The sequence below is a fragment of the Lampris incognitus genome, chromosome 19 (assembly GCF_029633865.1).
Source record: "Lampris incognitus isolate fLamInc1 chromosome 19, fLamInc1.hap2, whole genome shotgun sequence".
NCBI classification, from domain to species: Eukaryota; Metazoa; Chordata; class Actinopteri; order Lampriformes; family Lampridae; genus Lampris; species Lampris incognitus.
The window spans coordinates 33,730,041-33,755,729 of NC_079229.1; the positions used below are offsets into that span (position 1 = coordinate 33,730,041).

The 25,689-nt window shown below is 46.3% G+C and overlaps 1 protein-coding gene across 1 annotated transcript in view; it reads left to right on the forward strand.

Annotated features, from left to right (window-relative positions):
* prkdc (protein kinase, DNA-activated, catalytic subunit) overlaps positions 1 to 25,689 on the forward strand; it is a 90,058-nt gene that overhangs the window by 24,077 nt on the left and 40,292 nt on the right. Inside the window, exons 24-49 of the mRNA XM_056299334.1 lie at positions 224 to 387; positions 1,560 to 1,712; positions 2,184 to 2,291; positions 3,434 to 3,660; positions 4,095 to 4,189; positions 4,305 to 4,407; positions 4,859 to 4,992; positions 6,165 to 6,395; positions 7,166 to 7,392; positions 7,516 to 7,724; positions 9,205 to 9,337; positions 10,873 to 11,031; positions 12,179 to 12,382; positions 12,845 to 13,033; positions 13,435 to 13,539; positions 15,155 to 15,322; positions 16,452 to 16,579; positions 17,246 to 17,453; positions 18,422 to 18,600; positions 19,117 to 19,285; positions 19,936 to 20,001; positions 20,081 to 20,144; positions 20,539 to 20,687; positions 21,681 to 21,821; positions 23,839 to 23,958; positions 24,200 to 24,343. Of these exons, the coding sequence (XP_056155309.1) occupies positions 224 to 387; positions 1,560 to 1,712; positions 2,184 to 2,291; positions 3,434 to 3,660; positions 4,095 to 4,189; positions 4,305 to 4,407; positions 4,859 to 4,992; positions 6,165 to 6,395; positions 7,166 to 7,392; positions 7,516 to 7,724; positions 9,205 to 9,337; positions 10,873 to 11,031; positions 12,179 to 12,382; positions 12,845 to 13,033; positions 13,435 to 13,539; positions 15,155 to 15,322; positions 16,452 to 16,579; positions 17,246 to 17,453; positions 18,422 to 18,600; positions 19,117 to 19,285; positions 19,936 to 20,001; positions 20,081 to 20,144; positions 20,539 to 20,687; positions 21,681 to 21,821; positions 23,839 to 23,958; positions 24,200 to 24,343 (3,977 nt within the window). The remainder of the gene's footprint in view (positions 1 to 223; positions 388 to 1,559; positions 1,713 to 2,183; positions 2,292 to 3,433; positions 3,661 to 4,094; positions 4,190 to 4,304; positions 4,408 to 4,858; positions 4,993 to 6,164; positions 6,396 to 7,165; positions 7,393 to 7,515; positions 7,725 to 9,204; positions 9,338 to 10,872; positions 11,032 to 12,178; positions 12,383 to 12,844; positions 13,034 to 13,434; positions 13,540 to 15,154; positions 15,323 to 16,451; positions 16,580 to 17,245; positions 17,454 to 18,421; positions 18,601 to 19,116; positions 19,286 to 19,935; positions 20,002 to 20,080; positions 20,145 to 20,538; positions 20,688 to 21,680; positions 21,822 to 23,838; positions 23,959 to 24,199; positions 24,344 to 25,689) is intronic.

Below are 25,689 nucleotides of genomic sequence, written 5' to 3' on the forward strand. Positions count from 1 at the left end.
CCTGGAAGGAATAGCATGGTCCTCCCATGCGCTACGTCCCCCCTGGCGAAACTCCTCGCTGTCAGGTGAAAAGAAGTGACTCGGACGGCTCGGAAGAGTGGGGTAATTGGCCAAGTACAATTGGGAATAAAAAAGGGGGAAAATAAAAAAAAAAAAAGAAGTTTGTCTTGCTATTTTAATGCAACTTGGTTCTGTTGTTCGTGTGTGACTGTCCTGTTTCCAGTGGTGTCAAAAGAGGAGATGATGAAAAAGTTTGTCGCCTGGGATCCGGAGAAAAGGCTCAGCTTTGCGGTCCCTTTCTCTGACATGAAGCCGGTCATCTACCTCGACCCATTCCTACCTCGCATCAGCGAGCTGGCTCTGTCAACCAGCGACAGACAGACCAAAGTAAGTCCTCCTGTGTTGGAGCAGAATTGTTCCTTCTCATTACGTTTCCATTTGGACCTGTTGAACCTGAGGATGCGTCACCATGAAGCTGAGAGAGATCTGCCGGTTAGAATTATTCTGGCTGCCCAAAACAGATTAAACCAAACTTTTGTGCACCTTTATTCTAGTTTCAAAAGTCAGTTCAGGGCTCATTTATCAAAACACTGAAAAGGACATTTTGGATTCTGAGTGAAAGACGAAAGTAAAAATCCATCACAGAAAATTAAAGATTAAAAAACACAATATTTCTGTTGACTGAGAAATACGTTTTTGGAGCGCTACCGTTTTAAGCGTTAACAGGAAGGAGTCTAGACTTCTTCTGTGCAAGAAGAGGAGAGCCCAACCCTGCATGTGTACCGCTTATAACAGAACATTTTACTATGTCAAATTTACTCTTCTATATGAAAACTTACTGGTTTATTATAACAAACATTATTCACTAAATAATATTTTATGGTGACCGGCATGGGCACAAGTCCATGAATAATGGGATGGATTCCAGCACTTTACCTGTGCCCCCGTCCATAGGGTTAGTGGGGCATCTGACGTAAAATTTTGCCAAATCAGTATGCGGATTGGCATGACCATACCGGATCAGTCGAGGCTGCCGTCGGTGCTGTGTCCTCACAGGGTACTGAGGGAAACTATAAAATCTGCTGTGGCGACCACTGAAAAACAGGGAACAAGCCGAAAGAAGAAGTGTATAACATTTTATTATGTCTTAATCAACTTTATGCCCCAAAGAGAAGTTTCCAATTCACCCCTACATTAAATGGAGCAAAAAAGCCCCGTAGCCTTGATTTGACGTTCCACCCTAACAAAAGGCTGAGGTTGAAGAAGACCAAGTATTGAATGAGCTTGTCTGTAAGCAAAGGTCCGCTCTCAGTGATTCATCAAGACCAGAGTCTGGTCAGGAAGACCCTAAAATATTGAATATCTTACTAGCCAAGAGCTCCACACAGTCTGAATTTAGTGAATAAAGACCTCCATGTTGTTGACAGTATCAATAGATGTTTCAATGGATTTGAGATTTTCTATAAATTGGAGCTACACCTCTCTGTCGTCATACATCTCTGCCTTTTGCACGACATCGATTGAATCCTGTCGTCCGGTTTGACTTGTCGTGTGTGCAGGTCGCGGCGTGTGAGCTGCTTCACAGCTTGGTGGTCTACATGGTGGGGAAGAGCGCCCAGATGGCGGAGAAAAAAAACAGTCTGCCACCGATGTACAACCTGCACAAGAGACTGTTTCCTGTGCTGCTGCGCCTGGCCTGTGATGTGGACCAGGTCCGTGTCCGAAAATCACTCCCTGCTTGTTATACAGTGCTCCACATTCTCCTTCCTCCTCTTTAAGTGTCTGAATTCTGTCAAATTTATCCACTATTAAGTACCCTCAGAAATTCCCACAATGTAACTGAAATGTGACCAACACATTTACACTATTTTGATGCTAAAATACCACAATGCAATGCTTCACCTCTTTTTTGCTCTGCTTGTGTGCACTTTTCAAATACCACATGACAGAAGAAGATGACATATAATTATATTGCTAATGCATTATAAATAGGCATTACAGGACCATGTGCACGTGTCTTCTGGTTGGTGGGTCAGCAGACCACTCTACAGACCAACAATTAGAAGAGCCAAATCTGAGTTTTTTTTTTCTTCTTTTACAATGACAGTGTATAGGCTTACGGTAAATAAGGTGGATGGTGGGGTATTTTACTGATGCTCCGTGTTTGTGAACTATATTTCCAGGTAACCAGACAGCTTTTTGAGCCGCTAGTAATGCAGCTGATCCACTGGTTCACCAACAACAAGAAGTTTGAGAGCCAAGACACGGTAGCTGTTCTAGAGGCTATTCTGGTAAATTCTCTGCTATACTATGGATGTCATGTGTTGGTTTTATTGTTCTGGGTGTTGATTTGAACCAGTGTGTAGCTGAGGCAAGGCAAGTCTATTTGCATTACATATTTCATACACAAAGATGATTCCAAGTGCTTGAAGTAAGGCATTAAATGGGAAATAGATAATAAGATACAAAGACGGGGCATCCGGGTGGCATGGCGGTCTGTTCCATTGCCTACCAGCATGGGGATCACCGGTTTGAATCCCCGTGTTACCTCTGGCTTCGTTGGGCCTCCCTACAGACAAAATTGGCCTTGTCTGTGGGTGGGAAGCTGGATGTGGGTATGTGTCCTGGTCGCTGCACTAGCGCCTCCTCTGGTCGCTCGGGGCACCTGTTTGGGGGGGGAGGGGGAACTGGGGGGGAATAGCGTGATCCTCCCACACGCGATGTCCCCCAGGTGAAACTCCTCACTGTCAGGTGAAAAGAAGCGGCCGGTGACTCCACATGTATCGGTGGAGGCATGTGGTAGTCTGCAGCCCTCCGCGGATCAGCAGAGGGGGTGGAGCAGCGACCGGGTCGGCTCGGAAGAGTGGGGTAATTGGCCAAGTGCAATTAGGGAGAAAAGGGGGGGGGCGGTGGATAAGATAAAAGGACCAGAGAAATGAAAAGATAAAAACTTAGAAAACCAAATTGGTATAAAAAGCTTAGTTCAGTTAAAGTCAATGGCGAACATGAAAGATTAAAGCCTAGTTTTGGGTTCGGGTTAAGGTAGTTGACCATATTCATATTCGTCAAGAGTTGCTAATGATGTGTTACACTCTTCTTTTTTTCCTCAGACAGCTTTATTTAGTGCCGTTTTGTTTCATCTAATGAAGGTTTCGAATTTTGAGCTTCCATCAAGCAGAGAAATCGTATGTTTGAGCTCAGCAGATATGCTGTAGGTCCATAACTAGACTGGGTGTCAGAATGTGATGTGAAAAGGAGCACCTTTTGCAGAAAACCAAGTGAAGTGTTCGATTCAGGTGCTCAACCGGATTTTCAGTCTTTGAGTCAGTCAGCTAACATATTTTCCATTTACAGCATTTGTTTTTTGGTTTTCTTTTTTCCCCAGTTTCATAATGAATCGGTGTTTTTTTTCCCCCTCTCTTCCATTTCTGAGGATGGTGTGGTTGATCCCATGGATAGCACCCTGCGAGACTTCTGTGGCTGCTGCATCGAGGAGTTTGTCAAGTGGTCCATCAAGCAGACAACCCCGCAGCAGCAGGAGAAGAGTCCGGCGAACATCAAGTCTTTGTTCAAGCGCATCTACAGCCTGGCGCTGCACCCCAGCAGCTTCAAAAGACTGGGAGCCGCCTTGGCTTTCAACAACATCTACAGGCAGTTCAGGTCAGGTGTTTTTCTTCCTGTTGTCGCTTTTGTGACTCTCATTTGAAGACCACTTTACACACATCTTTTTTTTGTGTGGGGGGATTTTGCCCCCTTTTTCTCCCCAATTATATTCGGCCAATTACCCCACTCTTCCGGGCCGTCCCGGTCGCTGGAAACCCACGCAGACATGGGGAGAACATGTAAACGCCACACAGAAAGGGCCTGGGGTTCGAACACAGGACCTTCTTGCTGTGAGGCAACAGTGCTAATCACTGGGCCGCTGCGCTGCCCTCAAAAATCTCATTGTACCAGAGGGAAACACGGGATCAGCAGCAAGATAACCATTGCTTTAAGGAAATAATGATTGATTTAAGGAACTTATTTCACATCGCTGGTACTGCCATCGCTGGTTGTTATAATCTGGCGTGTGTCATGTCTGCTTGTCTTGTCAGGGAGGAGAATTCGCTGGTGGAACAGTTTGTCTTTGAGGTGCTGGTCATATTTATTGAAAGTCTGGCTCTCGCACACACCGATGAGCCGTCCATGGGTAATGTATTCAAACATTTACTTGTTCCTTTGTCATTTTCAAACAAGTGTTTTGGATTGCAGTGATTTTGCGTTCACGCCTGTTCATCTCTCATACCGCCACGTCACATCCTCAGGTACCTTGCAGCAGTGTGGCAGTGCCATTGACCACCTGAAGAGAATCGTCAAACACAAGGCGCCCAATCTGAATAAGAGCAATGCTAAGAGGCGCACTCCAAGGTTGACACACTTCATGGATTTGTACACAATGTATTTCCTGATTATCTGTTTGGCCCTGTAAAGATACAGCCCAGATACGGTTTTCGGTTTTCCCAGTACAAGCATACAGACATATAAAGTTCAGAAGGTGATTAAACAACCAGAAAGTCACTCACAGTTAACATAATAATGATAATTAATGATGATTATATTTGTAAGATTTATTATTACTTGCACAGACAAGTCATCTATGATTGAAACTTGAGACAAATTGTCAGCAGTGGCTTGTAGGTAGATAAGGGAACAGTTGTCCCCAGAAGAACTGACAGAAGATGGAGAGGATCTGGGTCTTTCAGAATTCCAGTTTCTTGATGCAAATTTCTACTTGGCAACTGTGGATGCTTCAGGTTTCTCCTATTTTATATATGATTTAAAAAGATTTTTTTTCTGCCTCAATCTTTTCTATGTCAAGGGGTTTTCCACCTGAGGAGAAGGTGTGCCTATCAGACGTGGTATTGTGGCTTCTGGAGCAGTGTGGCCGACCTCAGACTGAGTGCCGCCACAAATGCATGGAGCTCTTCTATGAGTTTGTTCCATTACTGCCCGGTGAGACAGCTTTTAGGTTATGTTTACACTGCAGCTCATACCTGGTTCAGTTTTCTGCCTATATCTAATTTTGTTTGACCGCGTTTACTATATATATATATATATATATATATAAATTACCCCACTCTTCCGAGGCGTCCAAGTCGCTGCGCCACCCCCTCTGCCGATCCGGGGAGGGCTGCAGACTACCACATGCCTCCTCCGATACATGTGGTGTCACCAGCTGCTTCTTTTCACCTGGCAGTGAGGAGTTTCACCGGGGGACGTAGCACGTGGGAGGATCACGCTATTCCCCCCCAGTTCTCCCCTCCCCCCCGAACAGGCGTCCCATCCGACCAGAGGAGGCGGTAGTGCAGCGACCAGGACACATACCCACATCCAGCTTCCACCCGTAGACACAACCAATTGTGTCTGTAGGGACGCCCGACCAAGCTGGAGGTAACATGGGGATTCAAACTGGCGATCCCTGTGTTGGTATGCAACGGAATAGACCGCCATGCTAGCTGGATGCCCACAACTATATTTAAAAATTATCCATATCAGATTCCTGTGCTTGCACCATGTTAACTCTTTGGTTTGCAGTCGAAACAGCCCGCATGTGTCGGCCTACATGAGAGTTGGGTCACTGGTGAGGAAGTAATCAACCGCAAGTGAACACCACGTCAGTCAAAATGACAAGAGTGTCAGAGCGTCGCCTTTTGATTGATGTGCGAGTCACAATAAAGGAAATAATCCAATCTGTGGTTACATGAGAGTCTCTTTGGCTGACATCGGATTCCTGTCCAATTTATTTCTACACGTGAACTTGATTAACATTGGATCTTGGAATACCAGTTTTCATATTTTCCTTTTTTCTTGGTCATAATACATATCCTATCTGTGCCACACGAGAGCAGGAAATATGGAATTGCATCCCGTGTACCAGGTGGTCTAAATGTAGTGTTACTGAGTGATGTTTCAACTCGTAAGGCGTTGGTACTTATTTGTCAACTAAGAGTTGCTGTGTAGTTTAAGTTTAAACATGTGCTGCATAAGATGTCAATGTTATGAAGCATTAAGCAGACCCAACAAAGAGGGGGGGGGGGTCACCAAAATCTGCCGATTGCTACAGATGCACAACATTTTTCTGCAACTTCATGTTCTTTATTTGTCTCATGGTTTGAACCCCCCAGGAAATAAATCTCCATCGCAGTGGCTGGATGGGAAGTTGACGGAGCATGGCGTGGACTTCTTGGTCTCTCGGTTTGAAGGGGGAGGTATACGCTTCCAGCCCACCCTCAGGGACCTGTCGGGCCCTTTCAGCGTCCGGGCCACACTGCAATGGATGGACCTGCTGTTGGCGACGCTGGACTGCTACAACACCTTCATCAGTTTACACATGGTAAAGCCTCACCGCATGCTAGGTAAGTCCTGCTTGTTAGCGGGGAGAGCGGTATACACTTATGGAAGAGTTTCACTGCAACACTCATCATCATCATCATCATCACTGCACCGTAGTACAATCTCACGCTATGACATGAAAATTGATAAATCATAAATATGGGCGTCTGGGTGGTGTAGCAGTCTATTCCGTTGCCTACCAACATGGGGATCAGCAGTTCGAATCCCCGTGTTACCTCCGGCTTAGTCGGGCGTCCCTACAGACAAAATTGGGTATGTGTCCTGGTCACTGCACTAGCACCTCCTCTGGTCAGTCGGGGCACCTGTTCAGGGGGGGGGGGGGGGAAGAATAGCGTGATCCTCCCATGCGCTACGTCCCCCTGGTGAAACTCCTCACTGTCAGGTGAAAAGAAGCAGCAGGCGACTCCACATGCATTGGAGGAGGCATGTGGTAGTTTGCAGCCCTCCCCGGATCGGCAGAGGGGGTGGAGCAGCGATCAGGACAAGAGTGGGGTAGTTGGCCAAGTATAATTGGGGAGAAAAATTCAATTAAAAAAAATGTAAAAAAATGTTCCTACTGCAATCAGTTTGAATTTGATTAACTGTGGTCATTGATTTCTGTTCTCAATAATTTGTTGTTATTAGAATGCACAATAGATAGAAATGCTTCAATAGATAACAACTTTCATTAGATTACTACACACACAAACACACACCACATGTACACCACACACACACACACCCAATGATATATGTAACCACCACTATATATTCTGTTTGTTGTGTTTTTCAGGTTCCAGAGATGAGTCCAGCTTTCTGAAGGCGGTGGGTTTCTTCCTGAACGAGCTGGCGCTTCATGAACTGGTGGCAGCAGAAAGCTGCTTTGCTTTGGGACAGAAGACGTCCCATTTCAGTCCGCGGGAGGTGGACCAGTACAACTACAGCAAGTGCACCATCGTCGTGCGCCTGCTGGAGTTTGCCACGATGGTTCTCGTCAAAACAGACCAAGACTTTTGGAAGGTACCGTTTGAAGTGCAGACATTTCAGAATCGAGACAACCTCTCACATGCCAGGCTGAATTAAAATGATGGCGTTTTATTATTATTTTTTGGTTTCTGACCATTTTCAAAATCTCACTTACAGCTTCTTGAACCAGACATTTTTGGACCAGTGTTTTCTGAGCTGACGGCTCTGTTGGTGTGCCAGCCCTCGTCCATGGGGTTCAACATGGCCGACGTAGAGGTGATGAAGAAACTACCAGAGGTTTGTGTGTCTCTGCTGAAGGCTCAGCTGGCCACACCGTATGGCACCGCTCTGAAAAGCAGCCTGGGGATGAAGATCTCACGCAAAAGGTACACTGTAGGCACTCAAAGAAGGCTGAACCAGTTCATCTGGACACAACGTTTATCGACAGATAGGTTGAATCACTCAGCTAAGTGACCTCTTCAGTCTCAAGTGACTGCAGGTATCCCCACCCTTATAAACAATACAGTACAATACAGTAACGACCAAAACCAACGACCAGTTTCATATACAAATATGGGTGTGCCCTTTAACTAGAGGTTCGATGGCCATGTGAACTATTCACAGAGGATTGGGGAATAGTTGCAGTCACAGTATTGCAAGATGGTGACAGATGTACTCACGGTGCGTAAGCTGGCAGTCTACAGGAACCATCTGAGATTCAACCTCAGATGCAGACAGAGCGGGATTACACCTAAGAGCCCGCAAATGAAATCTTCGGTAAAGGGCCGCCGAGCTAACCAGATCCCCCAGAAGGCACAGAGCCAGCTGTTGAACGAACAGGCGAGACAAACCAGTTTTACGATCGATGCTTTGAAAGCCGAAGAGGAGCAGATCCAACGGAGACTCACGTTGCGTCTAGATGAGACCACCTTCCAACGTGTGATTGAGTTCACGGATAAGGCTCATCAAGCTCAACACGAAAAGTCGAAAACCAGGCAGCAAAATAAGTTGGACCTACTTGCTGCATGCCAGAAACATCGACAGACAATGAACAGCTAACCTCGACGGCAGGCAGAGAGACGGACACCAGACACACTCCGGCGATGTGGACAAGTGTTAAGGGTTACATCTGTCACCATCTTACAATGCTGTGATTGCAAGGATTCCCCAGTCCTCTGCTTGGAGTGATGAAACGTTTCTGTCAGTAAACGTTGTGTCCAGATGAACTGACGCAACTTTCTGTGACGCACTGTTGTTGTCGTATATCTTGCTTTTGTAAGAATTGTTTTACCACTTTAAGAACATTTGTTCAATGGGACAATATGAGGGAAAAGTGCAATTTTTTGTTAACTTTATAGTCATATTTTGATGGCTATGCTGGCTTATATGGTGACAGAGTCGACAGTTGCTGTTTGCTTTTGTGAGCATCACTACTGGTATTGATGAACCAGGATGCAAGAGGCTTTGCATCATGCAGCTAAGTTATATCTTTTATCTGGTGATTCTGGTGTCTGAAACTTGTAGCAGTCTCTGCACAAAGGGAATTCTTAAAAGTAGCTAAATAAAGAATATCTAGGGAGGTTGATTTGTGATTATTTTAAATAATTTATTTGTCCTCGTTGGATTTTATCGTCATTTATTTTGTAATCCAAATGAATGGGTTTTTATCTTGTATCTATGATCTAAATTTTATGTGTGTAAAATAAAAGCTCCCATAAGGGCTGGAATTAAGTTGTTGTACTGACTATGGCAGTTGATTTTCAATGGAAAAATGCCCATCACCAAAAGTTTTCTTCTGATTGTTCTTCCTCAGTAGAAACAACCATCATCATCACTGACCTTTTCTTCTTCTCTTGATGTCCCCAGTGTGGAGGAGTTGTGTGCTGTAGATTTCTACCATGGCAGCGGCCAGAGCAGCCAGGACCAAATGGAGATGGTTCTGTCTGCCTGCATACAGGTCCACAAGGCGGGCTTGCTGAACGCCATTCTGCACAGCCAGGTATTCAGTGTGCTGTGGAGGGAAAGTCCTACATTAGTTTACAGAAAGATATATCTCCATCAGAGTACAGACAGCCGTTACTGATTCTTTTTCTCAAGTTCATTTCTGATTTTTCCCCTTTTCTCCCAATTTAGTGGCCTGCCGCTCCCTATTCTAGTTTAAACACCACCCTTGTACTGCATGTGTTCGCCAACTGCCGTCTCCGTTCACAGCCTCTGTGGCTTTTCTCTCTCTCCCTCTCACTCTTGGCTGCCATGTTCCGCTGGGCATGTCGGTTCACTGCAGAATATAAAGAGCAGTTTTAGTTGGCACACTTGAGGCTGATCACTGATCAGCCTTGCTATCGCACATCGGCTCTGCTGTGACCCACGCCCCCTGTCTCGCCGCTTGCAGCCGAGGCTAAACCACACCTCACTACCACAATATTGAATTGTGATGTTTGTATCATGACACAAATTTTATTGCCAACCGCCCCCCTTCACCCCAATTGTACTTGGCCAATTATCCTATTTTCTTTTTTTTTTTTTAATTTATTTCTGATTTTTCCCTTTTTTCTCCCAATTTAGTGGCCAATTGATCCCTATTTTAATTCAAACACCCACCCTCGCACTGCATGCGTTTGCCAACTGCATCTCTCCGGCCGGCAGTCTCGAAGGAGACGCCTCCCCACTTTCGTGACAAGGCGAATCCAAGCCGAACCACTGTTTTTCCGACACACACAGAGATGCATTCACATGACGAACACAAGCCAACTCCGCCCCCCTCCCGAAGACAGCGCCGCCAATGATTGCTGCTTCATCGAGTCCGGCCATAGTCGGACAATTATCCTATTTTCTGAGCCGTCCTGATCGCTGCTCCACCCCTTCTGCCGATCCGGGGAGGGCTGCAGACTACCACATGCCTCCTCTGATACATGTGGAGTCACCAGCTGCTTCTTTTCACCTGACAGTGAGGAGTTTCCCCAGGGGGACGTAGCACGTGGGAGGATCACGCGATTTCCCCCTCCCCCCTGAACAGGCTCCCTGACCGACCAGAGGAGGTGCTAGTGCAGCAACCAGGACCCATACCTATATCCGGCTTCCCACCCGCACACACGGCCAATTGTGTCTGTAGGGACGCCTGACCAAGCCGAAGGTAACACGGGGATTTGAATCGGCAATCCCCCTGTTGGTAGGCAATGGATTAGACCGCCATGCCACCCGGACCCCCCCTGTATTGCCAAATTCTTGCCATTACACAGCCTTAGTGGCTACTGCTGTGCAAAATGAATGAACAACTCGTGTTCGAATGAATAATTTTCAAGTTCTCAGACAATACACACCAAGTCAGTAGTACTGAATATATTTGGCGTAGGGCTTAATAGTAGAAAGAAAAATGGTATGATCCGTCTGAGGGGGGACTTGCAGGGATCCGAATACTGAGTTGATCTTTTTCTTATGTTGTTTCTGAAATCATGAAATGTTTTCTGTAATTTTGCTCTTTATGTTCATTTACAACTTTAAAGTCATTGTTCTTGTTTTGCTGGTAAAAATAAGGACTCGGACTACGCCCAGTCCCTCGGGTCCAGGTTTCTCATGGCTGTCTACAAAGGCATCGCCCCCGGAGGAGAGCGGAAGGCCCTTCCTTCTCTGGACATCAACAGCCAGAGACACGCAGACAGCCTGCTGCAGCTCGCCTTCTCCCTCAGTCAACAGGTTTGAACCATATCTCTGTTCATTACTGAACAAGATGGCACCAGGACGGCCATGAACAAGGCTCAGCGTTTACTTCCTGCCCTAACACAACCTTTCAAGTAGTGCTGGGCGAGAATGGAAAATATCATCACAGTAAATTTTACACGATATCTATATCTGTATATATATATATATATATATATATATAGATATATATATATAGATATCTATATATATCTGTATCTCTATATATATATATATATATCGCAATATCTGTTTGCACATGCAAAAACACCATATTTAAAAACCCAGTTGAGGTTTATCACGTCGAAGTCTTTGGCAATGTAAAGTATAATATCAAACAGAAACTGGTTTTTAAATAACACTCCCTCAAATATTTCAGACCCCACTTTGTGAGAAATTTTAGATAATGAATTCATCATTAATTTAGATAGCAAAATTGTGTATCACGATATGACAACATCCGAATTTCATCCCATTACAATACCAAACTATGGCTCAGCCCTGATTTCAAGTTTTCTGGTATGATTTTTTTTTTCCTGACGTGTGGCTATCATACATGCTGACGCTTATATTACATTACTTACTTTCCACTGTCAAGAATACAGCTGATAGGGCATCCGGGTAGTGTAGCGGTCTAGTCCATTGCCTACCAACACGGGGATCGTCAGTTCAAATCCCCGTGTTACCTCCAGCTTGGTCGGGCGTGCCTACAGACACAATTGGCCGTGTCTGCGGGTGGGAAGCCGGATGTGGTTGTGTGTCCTGGTCGCTGCACTAGCGCCTCCTCTGGTTGGTTAGTACGCCTGTTCGGGGACTGGGTGGAATAGCGTGATCCTTCCACACGCTACGTCCCCCTGATGAAACTCCTCACTGTCAGGTGAAAAGAAGTGGCTGTTGACTCCACATGTATCGGAGGAGGCATGTTGTAGTCTGCAGTCCTCCCCGGATCAGCAGAGGGGGTGGAGCAGCGACCGGCACGGCTCGGAAGAGTGGGGTAATTGGCCGAATGCAATTGGGGAGAAAAAGGGGGGGGGGACAATACAGTTAATAAAGCCAGTATTTTACCTTCATCATCATGCTTCTCTGGATTCTTGTTTTATTTTTCCATTGTTCTTCGTTTCACGCTGTGGTGGTTTTCTCACAGAGCGATCAGCTGGTGGACCTGCTGCTGAACACCATCATGCTGTCTGTGCCGATGTCAGGGAGTCACAGCCACAACCTCCTCAGCTTCTCTCACGGCGAGTACTTCTACAGCCTCTTCCAGATGACTGTGAACGCCGAGCTGCTGAAGAATCTGGACGCCACCGTGCCGCAGCTCATGAGGGCTGCCTCCCGCAACCCCAGCATGGTGGGTGACCTCCTGTGCAACTCCTCCTTCCGTTTTGACATTTGGTCACATAACACAAAGCATTGCCATGCAAGAGGTTTGTGGTGTAAAGTGTTCACTGCAGAGTGTGAAGTTAGCTACCGGTTGACTGACCACTTACCGCAATGATCGGGGTCTTAAGGGGTGATTTTTTTGTTTGGTTTGTTTTGCTATTGTCGAGCCCAACTGCACAGCACATAGAAGGCATTTGGCTTTTACCCGTCAGTATGAAGTCGAATACACAACATGCAGTATGTGAGGCACAGGGTTGTCTCTCACCTGTCTGACTTTACCTCTAACCTGTCTGTCTGACTGTGTGTGTGTGTGTGTGTGTGTGTGTGTGTGTGTGTGTGTGTGTGTGTGTGTGTGTGTGTGTGTGTGTGTGTGTGTGTGTGTGTGTGTGTGTGTGTGTGTGTTCCCTCCAACCTCTCACTTTCATGGCAGGTGAGTACGTTGCTGAACGGCATGCTGGACTACATCTTTCGTGAGCGGTCCATCAGGAAGGCCCAGGGAGGCCGGCTGGTGGAGCAGGTGCTGCAGGGATGGGAGACCCTGCGGGTGTGGTGGAACACTGATGCCGCCACTCCCGAGAGCAAGACCTCCACGCTCCTGCTGCTCTCCAAACTCCTACAGGTACACCAAAGAAAGACATTAAATGTCCCCTTAAATGAAAATTGTGTTGTTGTTCATGTGAGGTTACCTCTTTTATCTGCACCACTCACATCTATTTAACACTTTGTTCCAGAGACCCACAGAAGAATTTTTATTCTATTTTTGTGTTTTTCAGAATAAGGTTTTTCCTCTAACTGACAAATACCAAATAAAAATTGTAATTGCGTCATCCTGCATTTGCGGTTACTTTTTTTAAACATTTTAATCTGGAAAATTATTTATGAAAGAACTACCTACCAGTTGGCAGATGACTGTGGAGGTCTTGATGTTTTAGTATTAGTATTTAGAATTGGTTTTTGCAGCGCCTTGTTAATTAAAAAGATTTATCGCAGGTTTTACTGTTGTTTTTTTTTAAAAATCAGATTGACTCTTCTGTGTGCACCAATACAAACCATGAGGCCTTCAGCGGCGTGTTCACCACCTTCACCTCGCTGCTCGTCGACCCCGCGCTCCCGTTGAATCTCAAGGTAAAAGACAACGTCCCACTCTGGAGAACAACAATCTTCTCCAGTGTTTACTGATTTAGATATGAGTTTAAAAATTATTATTTTTGGAAATGTTTCCTTGATTTGATGACTATTATTGCAATAGGGGAAAACCCAGTGAGGACACCATCTGTTTAAAGTCATGTCTTTCCCAAGATCCTCTTAAAGAGTAACTACACCCCAGGCGGCAGGATAAACACAGCTGCGGCTAAAAACATTAATAACGGCTCTGTTTGGGCATCGAGGTAGCATAGCGGTCTACTCCGTTGCCTAGCAACACGGGGATCGCCGGTTCGAATCCCCGTGTTGCCTCTGGCTTGGTCGGGTGTACCTACAGACACAATTGGCCATGTTTGCGGGTGGGAAGCCGGATGTGGGTACGCGCCCTGGTCACTGCACGGGCGCCTCCTCTGGTCGGTTGAGGCACCTGTTCGGTGGGGGAGAGGGAACTGGTGGGGGGGATAGCATGATCCTCCCATGCGCCACGCCCCTCTGGTGAAACACTGTCAGGTGAAAAGAAGCGGCTGGTGACTCCACATGTACCGGAGGAGGCATGTGGTGGTTGTCTGCAGCCCTCCCCGGATCGGCAGAGGGGGTGGAACAGCGACCAGGACGGCTCGGAAGAGTGGGATAATTGGCCGGATACAATTGGGAGAAAATAAATAAATAATAATAACAGGTCTGTTTGATGAACCAGCATTGAAAGTCCTATTGACAATTGTTGGTGTTGGCTTTTTGTGTGTCTGTCAATGCTGATGGATGTGCTGGCACATCTAAATCCAACAGATCCATTGTTAATGTTCTCAGTTACAGCTATGTTTTTCCTGCTATGCTAACATCAGTCTGGTCATTTCTACAAAAAGATTATAGTTCGGGGGGAAAAAAATACATTTAAAATTAGTGAGCTCCAGGTGACAACAGGGAACTCGACTGTAATGAGCCTTGCAGCTTGTTCCATCTGAAGGAGGTATAGAAATTAAAACAATGCTTCATTTCTAACTCGCGGTATATGGAGGACAAGTCCATCTTGTGAACGCGTACTGTCAGTGTGCTGATTTAAAAAGTGACGAGCTAAGTCCGCGGTGGTGTAGCGGTCTAAGCATCGGCTTTGTGTTGATGCGGTTGCCCACTGGGGACTGGGGTTCGCGCCCTGGTCTCGTCAGATCCGACTATGGCCGGACTCGATGAAGCAGCGATATTGGCAACGCTGTCTTCGGGAGGGGAGCGGAGTCGGCTTGTGTTCGTCACATGAATGCGTCTCTGGGTGTGTCGGAAAAAGCAGTGGTTCGGCCTGGAGTCGCCTTGTCACGAAAGTGGCAAGGCGTCTCCTTCGAGACTGCCGGCCAGAGAGATGCAGTTGGCGAACGCATGCAGTACGAGGGTGGGTGTTTGAATTAAAATAGGGATCAATTGGCCACTAAATTGGGAGAAAAAGGGAAAAATCAGAAATAAATTATTTTTAAAAAGTGACGAGCTATAAGGTGAATGTGTATTCAACAAGCAATGGTGATGCGGTTTTTATGTCAATGTTAGACCTGGAGGGAACTGTCACATTTCATTTAGCCCCTTTCTGCCCCCTCTTGCCCCGTCTCTTTAGAGCCAGGCCCTGCTGGTGCTGCCCTTCTTCACAGGCTTGCCCGAGGAGCCGCTGGCCGAGCTGCAGAAGTCTGTGGAGATTCTGGTGGTCTCCCACTTCCCCATGCAATCTGACGAGTTTACCAAAGGGTCGCTTCACCGCAACAACTACATGGACTGCGTCCGAAAGGTCCGGTCCAGGTTTTGCAGGGAAATTAAAGGAGCAGAACACCTTTTCTTTGACAGATTTTGAGCTGAAGGCATGTTGGTATGAGTCAAGGATGGTAGCACTGATTGCCCTCAAAATAAATTCAACAGACACATTTTTCAAAGGGCGTCCGGGTAGCATGGTGGTCTATTCCATTGCCTACCAACACGGGGATCGCCAGTTCAGATCCCCATGTTACCGCTGGCTTGGTCGGGCATCTCTACAGACACAATTGGACATGTCTGCGGGTGGGAAGCCGGATGTGGCTGTGTCCTGGTCGCTGCACTAGCGCCTCCTCTGGTTGGTCGGGGCACCTGTTCAGTGAGGGAGGGGGAACTGGGGGAAATGGCGTGATCCTCCCACGCGCTACGTTCTCCTGGTGAAACTCCTCACTGTCAGGTGAAAAGAAGCAGCTGGCGACTCCACATGTATTAGAGGACTCAGCTTTATAACGGTGTCTTATGGGACAACTGAACACGTCAGACATGTTTCAGCATCTACTTCCTGGTTCAACCTGCAGGAAGTAGCAGCCTATACTTACCATAGGTAGTAGTAACCATCCATAAACTAGCCGGCCAGCCAGCACAATAGAGAAGTCATAGATGATGGACAGTCGTGGACCAGTCTGACTGAAACACTTGGGGGGGGGGGGGGGGTTGTTTTTTAAAGGACATGTTTAACACTCGTGTTCACTTGTCCCATAAGACACCATTATAAATGAGTCAAGCAGTGGTCGCGTGTCCAGAATCTCCAAAATGAAGCTGGTGAGTAAACTGAAAAACTGATATGCATGATTGCAAAAACTACAAAAATAAGACCTAGGTTGTTAAAGGATATTTCCTTCTTTTTTTTTTTATGACACCAGACAGGGCACAGTGATGTATTTATATTTGGGTGTGGAGAAAATGAATCGCTTGGCACATAACTTAGCAGAGTGACCGTTTACAGTATAAAATGTACTGTAGACCGTACAGTGGCATTCCTGACAAGTCAAAGTGATTGTTTTCTGCCTTTGAAAACGTCATCGTACAAGAGTGTTTAACGCAAATGAGTTCCATCATCATTCCTGTTAACCGGTACTTAAAAGCTGTGGTTCGTCTCTCTGTCCTAGTTACTGGATGCCCTCGAGCTCTCTCAGAGCCCCCTCTTACTGAGAATAATGGCTGGGATTCTGTGTCGAGATGCCAAACACATCATGGAGGACCACTTCCAAACTTGTTTCCGCAGGATTGCCAGCAAGTAAGTGAAGTTTCCATGTCCAGCATCCGTTCACTTCCTCCGGGTTTTTCCGGCAGAAGAAAGTGTACAGGATGAAATTATGCCGTGAACCAACAAGGTGTAATGAAGGTCCGCGGTGGTGTAGCGGTCTAAGCATCGGCTTTGTGTCGATGCAGTTGCCCACTGGGGACCGGGGTTCGCGCTCCGGTCTCGTCAGATCCGACTATGGCCGGACTTGACGAAGCAGCAATAATTGCCAACGCTGTCTTCGGGAGGGGGGCGGAGTCGGCTCGTGTTCATCACATGAATGCGTCTCTGTGTGTGTCGGAAAAAGCAGTGGTTCGGCCTGGATTCACCCTGTCGTGAAAGTGGGGAGGTGTCTCCTTTGAGGCTGCCGGCCGGAGAGATGCAGTTGGCGAACGCTTGCAGTACGAGGGGTGGGTGTTTGAACTAAAAAAGTAGGGATCAATTGGCCACTAAATTGGGAGAAAAAAGGGAAAATCAGAAATAAACTTAAAAAAGAAGAAAGAGGGAGTAGCAGACGAAAGAAAGAAGAAAAAAATTATGATTGGCACATTTGGCTAGAAGATAAAAAAGCAAAGATTCCTTTTCCCTTTGTTTTCTTAATCCAACAGCTTTTATAGACTTGAATGCTTTGACAGACTGTATTTGTCATGGTCCCGGCAGGTCAAGTGGTGAGCGACAGCTGCAGCTCCTGTGCACGTTGTACGGTGTGATCCAGCAGGGGGACGTGGCGGTCAGCGCCATGCTTCAGGCCATGATGGACAGAGTCCTGCTGCCTCTCGCCTCTCACTGTTCCCCTACGGCGCTGAAAGACTTCTTTGTGGCAAACGTCTCCAACATTATTGCTTTGCTGCTTACACGCTTCACCAAGGTATGTGATGCCACGAGGTCACATTAAGTGGCTGGGGTAAGAATGGCTTTACAGGGGAATGAGAGACATTGGTGCAGTGGTTAGCGCAGTTGCCTCACAGCAAGAAGGTCCTAGGTTTGAACCCCGGGGTTGTCTAACCTTGGGGGTCATCCCAGGTCATCCTCTGTGTGGAGTTTGCATGTTCTGCCCGTGTCTGCGTGGGTTTCCTCCGGGTGCTCCAGTTTCCTCCCACAGTTCAAAGACATGTAGGTCAGGTGACTCAGCCGTACTAAATTGTCTCTAGATGTGTGTGTGTGTGTGTGTTGGCCCTGTGATGGCCGCCAGAGTGTTTCCCTGCCTGCAATGACTGCTGGGATAGGCTCCAGCAGCCCCACGACCTTGAGAGCAGGATAAGGGGTTCGGATAATGGATGGGTGGATATTTAGCATTAAGTGATTTCCCTGCACTGACAACATTTGCAAGAAGAATATTAGACAGAGCCATGGTCCGCTATGAATTCTGGTTCGGTATTGCTGGTCTTTTCCTCCATGGTGGTTTTATTGTACATTGACCAGTCATTTCCAGCCACCCTTTGCCATTTAATGAAAGTTGTTCATCATTCAGACCAATGCAGTTAGGCTTTTAGCTGCCCTCTGAAAACTGAGGCAGTTATATTTTGGCTGTTGTAGTTTAGTTTTCTTCTGTAGCATACCATCTCACACACACACACACACACACACACACACACACACACACACACACACACACACACACACACAGTATCTCTCTGTCTTATCTCGCTTATGTCTACGTATATATACCTAATCTATATCAATCTATCTCAAAGGTTATTATGATGGTGGACCTGCCCCTTCTCTAGATGTTACTTGCCTCATTTCATTTACATCAAGAGGCTGGTGTCTAAGTTTTCCGTGTCCTAAGTGCAGATGTTGTTTTTGTAAGGCTCATTTGACGATGTATTCCTCCAGACCAGTGAAACGGCATTTGAGGTACAGCTGCTAAAGAAGAATGGCTGCTACAAGCTCATGGAGCTCCTCTATTCCCGGCTCCCCAAAGAGGAAGTGTATTCCAAGGATTCCCGAATTAACCAAGCCTACTGTGGCTCCATCAACGCTGAGGGCAACGAGATGTCCAAAACCTTGATCAGGTAGGGTTCTGCAGCCTGTGTTTATACCTACAGTCCAGAACACAAGCATGAGCACAACGAGGATCTTTATGTTTAATTGTAGAATTGTTTTACAGGTGGTTGTGTGTGTGTGTGTGGGGGGGGGGACTACATGTTCAGTTTTGGAGATGTATTCTTTTTGCTCTCTGATTCTCTCTGGCTGTTTCTGTCTGACTGACTTATGTAACTTGAGGATAAAATTTGGAGACATCATGTGTTTGTCTCAAAAAATGCAAACATGAGAGTGCAAATTTGGACCTAACCTCGACTGGATGTATACTGTAGATTTCATAGCAAATTTCTCTTCAACTGCAAAAACGAATGCTGTCAAAGTTGCGAGCCTGGTTATGGTTTTTTGTTTGTGGGACGTGAGGGTTGTCCAGCAAATGTTTTACATTTTGTTGATCCATTTGTCATAGAGGTGTGGAGGCAATAGCAGTACCTTCAGCCCGAGCTGAATTTAAAGCATGTTTCAGCGGATTTGTCCTTGTGATTTAGGTCGTGCTTCGAAGCCTTCACTGAGAACATGACAGGCGAACATCAGCTGCTGGAGATTCGGAGGCAGTACCACTGCGCTGCGTATAACTGTGCCATGGCGGTCATAGGCCGCAGTTTCAACGAGCCCAAATTCTACCAGGGCTTCCTCTTCACCGAGAAACCAGAGAAGGTGCAAGAGACGACATATTTGTACTTAACTCGTTCATTCCCAGGCAGCCGAGTAGCATAACGGTCTATCAACATGGGGATCACCGGTTCGAATCCCCGTGTTACCTCCGGCTTGGTCGGGCGTCCCTACAGACACAATCGGCCGTGTCTGCGGATGGGAAGCCGGATGAGGGTATGTGTCCTGGTTGCTGCACTAGCGCCTCCTCTGGTTGGTCGGGGTGCCTGTTCAGGGGGGAGGGGGAACTGGGGGGAATAGCGTGATCCTCCCACGCGCTACGTCCCCCCTGGTGAAACTCCTCACTGTCAGGTGAAAAGAAGCGGCTGGCGACTCCACATGTATGGGAGGAGGCATGTGGTAGTTTGCAGCCCTCCCCGGATCGGCAGAGGGGGTGGAGCAGCGACCGGGACGGCTTGGAAGAGTGGGGTAATTGGCCCGGTATAATTAGGGGGAAAAAAGAAAAAAAAGAATAGAAAGGGTATAATAAACGTATAATTTTTTTCATAGTTCATCAAGAAATATATGTGAAAGAGAAGTGTGATGTCATAGGATGATGTACTGTAAATTGAAGCAGAGGCCTTCACAGCAAAAATCCGACTGAGTTTCTACTCGTAGAAGTATTGAAATGTGCGTGTGTATCTTTTCTTTTCTAGAATCAGTTCATCTTGGAAAATCTCATCGATGTTCAGAGGGTCTACAGTTTTCCGATAGAGATTGAGGTACGTGACCTGACGGTAATCCTGTTTTGCAATACGCTTTGGTTCATGTATGACATTTTTTCTTTTTTGAATTAATCAGGTTCCACTCGAGAGAAAGAAGAAATACGTCATGATACGGAAAGAGGCGAGCGAGGAAAACGGAGGTATTGTTGGTCCTGTCGGCGGCAGGGTTTCGCAGCTTTTCTGTACTGACCCCAAAAATGACTCTTTGCTGTAACGGAGCATGTATAAAAAATGGGGCAAAACAGAGCCAGCAAATAATTTACAACTTCTCAGTCAGTCTTGTGTATTATGAAGCACATCAGTTGTTAGTCTGGTGATAACAAACTTCTACCACTTTGCTTTCTGACATCCTTTTGCAGCTTTGAGAAATAAATGTCAGTTTAGCTCCAATGACACAAATGTGAGCACAGCTTAAGAGTACATTAAAAAAAAAAAGATAGTGGGAGTTACTCCAATAAAAATACTATCAATCTACTCAGTCGTTTCATTAATAAAACCATGTCGCCATTCTTTCTGTTTTGCCTGCATGTGCAGAGGAGCCGGTGTACCTGTCCTCTCAGTCCTACATGGCCGACAGCAGCCTGAGTGAGGAGATGAGTCAGTTTGATTTCTCCACTGGCATTCAGAGTTTCTCCTTAAACTCCCAAAACCCTGAAGGACGTAGCAAGGCTGCCGCAAAAAGAGTTAGTCATGTTCTCTCTCCATACACCCACATTAAAATAAAACAACATTCAGAGGGGCATCCGGGTGGCGTGGCGGTCTATTCCATTGCCTACCAACACGGGGATCGTCGGTTCGAATCCCCGTGTTACTTCCAGCTTAGTCGGACGTCCCTACAGACACAATTGGCCGTGTCTGCGAGTGGGAAGCCGGATGTGGGTATGTGTCCTGGTCGCTGCACTAGCGCCTCTTCTGGTCGGTCAGGGCACCTGTTCGCGGGGGAAGGGGAACTGGGGGGAATAGCGTGATCCTCCCACACGCGACACCCCCCTGGTGAAACTCCTCGTTGTCCGATGAAAAGAAGCGGTTGGCGACTCCACATGCATCGGAGGAGGCATGTGGTAGTCTGCAGCCCTCCCCGGATTGGCAGAGGGGGTGGAGCAGTGACCGGGACGGCTCAGAAGAGTGGGGTAATTGGACGGGTACAATTGGGGAGAAAAGGGGGGGGCATTCAGCTGATGACATATCATCAGAAACACAAGTCATTTTATAGGTAATTGGCATTCGGCCTTTTCCTGAGAAGCAGGCAGTGGACATCGTGTATGAGGGCACTCCACATACATTGTGTATGCACAACAAAAATGCACACAAATTGGTCTGACTGATCTTTCGCTGCTTTTCATGGCATTTTACGACTACTGTCCGCAGATGATGCACACAGCAGCTGTCCATCCCACTTCTGCTGCTGTTTTGCATCTTTACTCAGACTTCTTAAATGTTAACTTTATTACTTGCGAATGAGAAAACCAGTCGACGCCTCGTCGCTTTCAGTTCCTCTCGAGGCTTTCAGTTGGCTCCTTTTCTCAAACAAATGCACAAAGTTGACATGACAGTGAGATACGCCATGGTTTCTTGTCAGTAGAGCGCTCGTGTTGTTGCAGTCCTCCACGTAGCCATGACAGTATAGATTGCACCTTTAACTGTCGGGGGGTTTTTTTGTTGTTGTTTTTTTTTAGGAGACAAAGGAAGTTGTTCCTTCCCAAGAAGCATCTGTTGATCTGGAGATGGATGAGCTTAACCAGCATGAGTGCATGGCTACCATGACCGCTCTGATCGGACACATGCAAAGGAACAACATCACTCCCAAAGTAGAGGAGGTCAGTGAATCTGAACAACGTTTTTGTTCCTAGTTTCTCATCTATGATGATGCTGGCTGTTTGAAAATTAGTTGAGTGCTGGTATTTTCCATGTTAAACACAGATATTTAATGATGGAGCGGAATATTGTATCATAATGGTGAATTTCTATAAAATTATATTTTAGGAAAAAGTTCAGTGTCTTTAAATTTGATTAATTTTATCAACGACATGGTTTGAAATGTGAAAAATAGATCATGCTATTATAGACTTAAGGATAACGGCCCAAAAAGTAAGAATAACTTTGATTTAGATTGGATTTGAGCTCTTTGAAAATGAGACTGGAGGGTGTGCACCAATTATCGGGGCATCACACTTCAGCCCCTGGGAAGGTCTACTCTAGGGTGCTGGAAAGGAGGCTCCCATTGATTGTCGAACCTCGGATCCAGGAGGAACAATGCGGATTCTAGTCCTGGCCGTGGAACAACGGACCAACTCTTTACCCTTGCGGAAGTGCTGAGGGGGGCATGGGAGTTTGACCAGCCAGTCTACATGTGTTTTGTGGACTTGGAGAAGGCTTACAACCGTGTACCCCAGGGCACTCTGTGGGGCGTACTGTGGGAGTATGGGGTACCGGGGCAGATGCTACAAGACATCTGGTCCTTGTATAACTAAAGTGAGAGCTGTGTCCACATTCTCGGCACAAAGTCAAACACATTTTTGGTGGGTGTTGGACTCCGCCAAGGTTGTCCCTTGTCTCCGAATCTGTTTGTGATATTCATGGACAGGATGTCAAGGCACAGCCAAGGTGAGGAGTGTGTCTGTATTAGGAACCTCAGAACTGCATCTCTGCTCTTCGCAGATTATGTGGTTTTGTTGGCTTCATCAGAACATGACCTTCAGCACACACTGGGGTGGTTTGCAGCTGAGTGTGAAATGGCCAGGATGAGAGTCAGCACCTCCAAGTCTGAGGCCATGGTTCTCTTCTGGAAAATGGTGGATTGCTCCCTCTGGGTTGGGGATGAGTTGCTGCCTCAAGTGAAGGAGTTCAAGTATCTCGGGGTCTTGTTCACGAGTGAGGGTAGGATGGAGCGGGAGATTGACAGGCAGATTGGTGCAGCATCAGCAGTAATGCGGACATTGTACTAGGCCGTTGTGGTGAAGAGGGAGCTGAGCCGGAAGGCAAAGCTCTCAATTTACCAGTCAATCTTCATTCCAACCCTCACCTATGGTCATGAGCTTTGGGTAGTGACCGAAAGGGTGAGATCATAGATACAAGCGGCTGAAATGAGTTTCCTCCGTAGGGTGTCTGGGCTCAAGCTTTAGAGATAGGTTGAGGAGCTCGGACATCCGGAGGGAGCTCGGAGTAGCGCCGCTGCTCCTTTGCATCGAAAGGAGCCAGCTGAGGTGGTTCGGGCATCTGATTAGGATGCCTCCTAGGCACCTTCCTTTGGAGGTTTTCCGAGCATGTCCAACTGGGAGGAGACCCCGGGGTAGACCCAGAACTCGCTAGAGGGACTACATGTCCAATCTGGCCTGGGAACGCCTTGGGATCCCCCAGGAGGAGCTGGAGGGCGTTGCTGGGGAGAGGGACGTTTGGAGTGCTCTACTTAGCTTGCTGCCGCCGCGACCCGACCCCGGAGAAGCGGCTGATGACGAGATGAGATGAGATCTTTGCCTCCATGTCAGATCAGATAAAGAATAACCTTTATGTCAATAAAGTTTTACATTTTCAAAGCTGTTATTCAGTTTGTCAGTAAAACACACTTTTTTCTCTGTAAAACTGTTTTTCCAACTTTAAAGCTGAAAAATGGCGGTGAAGCATGAACAATATGTGATTAATGGTATGGAAGATTGAGTCCTGTAAAGTTAAAGGAAGTTACAGCATGTTGACAGGCTTCTTCGTCACATCACCTCAGTCATCGGTCGATTTTGGTGCCTCTGACTCACAAAATCACTGACAAGTCATCTAAGTGGTCGGAAAAGGAGAATGTTGGCTGTGTTAAATTAAAGATTATTTTCCCTTTATGTGGAGCAGGGAACCGTACCCAGTGAAATTCCCCCTTGGATGAAGTTCCTACATGGAAAACTGGTGAATCCAGCCACCAGCCTGAACATCAGACTCTTCATCTCAAAGCTGATCATCAACACAGAGGAGGTGAATAATGCCTTCATCCCACCCATCACTTCATCTCTCCATCCTCCATTCCATAAAACGCCTCTCACCTTTGAAAATAAATGAATAAATACATCAGCAACGTCTTCATTGCAAGTGATGTTTTATACTTCTTTATATATATATATATATATATATATGTATAGTTGTATGCTTTCACGTGTCCTGTGATTAACAGGGACCCTTTGTGTGTCTAATCTTTGCTGTTGTCGCTGCTTGCCAGGTTTTCCGTCCGTACGCTAATCACTGGCTGGGCCCCCTCCTGCAGCTGGTGGTATGTGGGAACAATGGAGGCGAAGGAATCCATTTTATGGTGGTGGACATTGTGGTCACTGTGCTCTCCTGGACCAGCCTGGCAACCCCCAAGGTTCCCAATACTCCCATTTTTGGTCATGGTTTATAGTTTGTTAAACTTTGGTAACACTTTCTATGAAGCTTGCTTCTATAACGCCCTATAAGCATCTATAACGCCCTATACGTGTAGCTATAAGTCATTGTAAGGTTCATTATAACCATGTATACACCTCATAACCACCTTTATGATACATTATGTCAATTTAAAACAGATTTATGCATTATAAATGTCATCATTAGCCTGTTTATCTGTCAAATGTTATAATTAGGGCTGGGACTTTAACGCGTTAATTCGATAATTAATTATAGGAAAAATAACGGCGTTAAAAAAAATTAACGCATTTTATCGCATTTTATTTTGACACTCCGGTCAACACGGAACGCTTCTCGGTGCACTCGTTCCTGGCATACGGATTATAGCGATGCACCGAGTGACGTCAGTCAAGCGGAAGGATGAGTAGGTCAGGCTAACGAGTTAGTATGCAAACAACAGGTGTGATGGACGACAAGGACGACCCCGCGTTGCTTAGCTCCGTGGATGGGAAATTTACGTTTAAAAAGCGGTCGGATGGAAGCCTAGATAAGAGCACTGTTGTGTGCAGACTTGTGTGCAACAAAGAGTTTGCATTCCACCGCAGTTATTCAAGCCTCCGGTACCACCTAAATGCGAAACACGTTGATGCTAGTACGAACACCGGAGCTAACGCTAGTGCTAACGCTAATGCTAATGCTAACGCTAGTGCTCTTAGTACAACCAAGCAGAGTCGCCCACCGACTCTCCACCATATGATGGGTTTCAAAGCCAAGATGAGTAAGTCCACGTCTGATAAATTAACACTCACTGGCGAGATGGATTGCTGTGGACTGTAGACCGCTTTCAGGGGTAGAAGATCAGGGCTTACAAAAAGTACTGTGTTTACAAAACAAACTTGTTTTGAACAAAGTAAACAGGATTTTGTTGTTTAAACTTATGTATGTTTCTCTTCGTTGATTTAGTCCTCTACGAAGACCTGTTTGAATTGAAAAATGCTGCTTCTGGTGTCAAATATCGATGTGCGATTAAAATGCGATTAATTACGATTAATTAATTACGAAGCCCATAATTAATTCGATTAATTTTTTTTAATCAAGTCCCACCACTAGTCATAATGCATCATAGCCAACTTGTTTTGTGGAGATGCATAATGAGACTTAAGTGCTATTTCACAGTCTTCAGCCATAGCCGTTAGTCATTGTAATATACGTTATAGGAAAGTATGGGCGTTATAGATGCAATAGATGCGTATAGGGTGTTATAGATGCTTATAGGGCGTTATAGAGCATTATAGATGCTTATAGGGCGTTATAGATGCAAGCTTC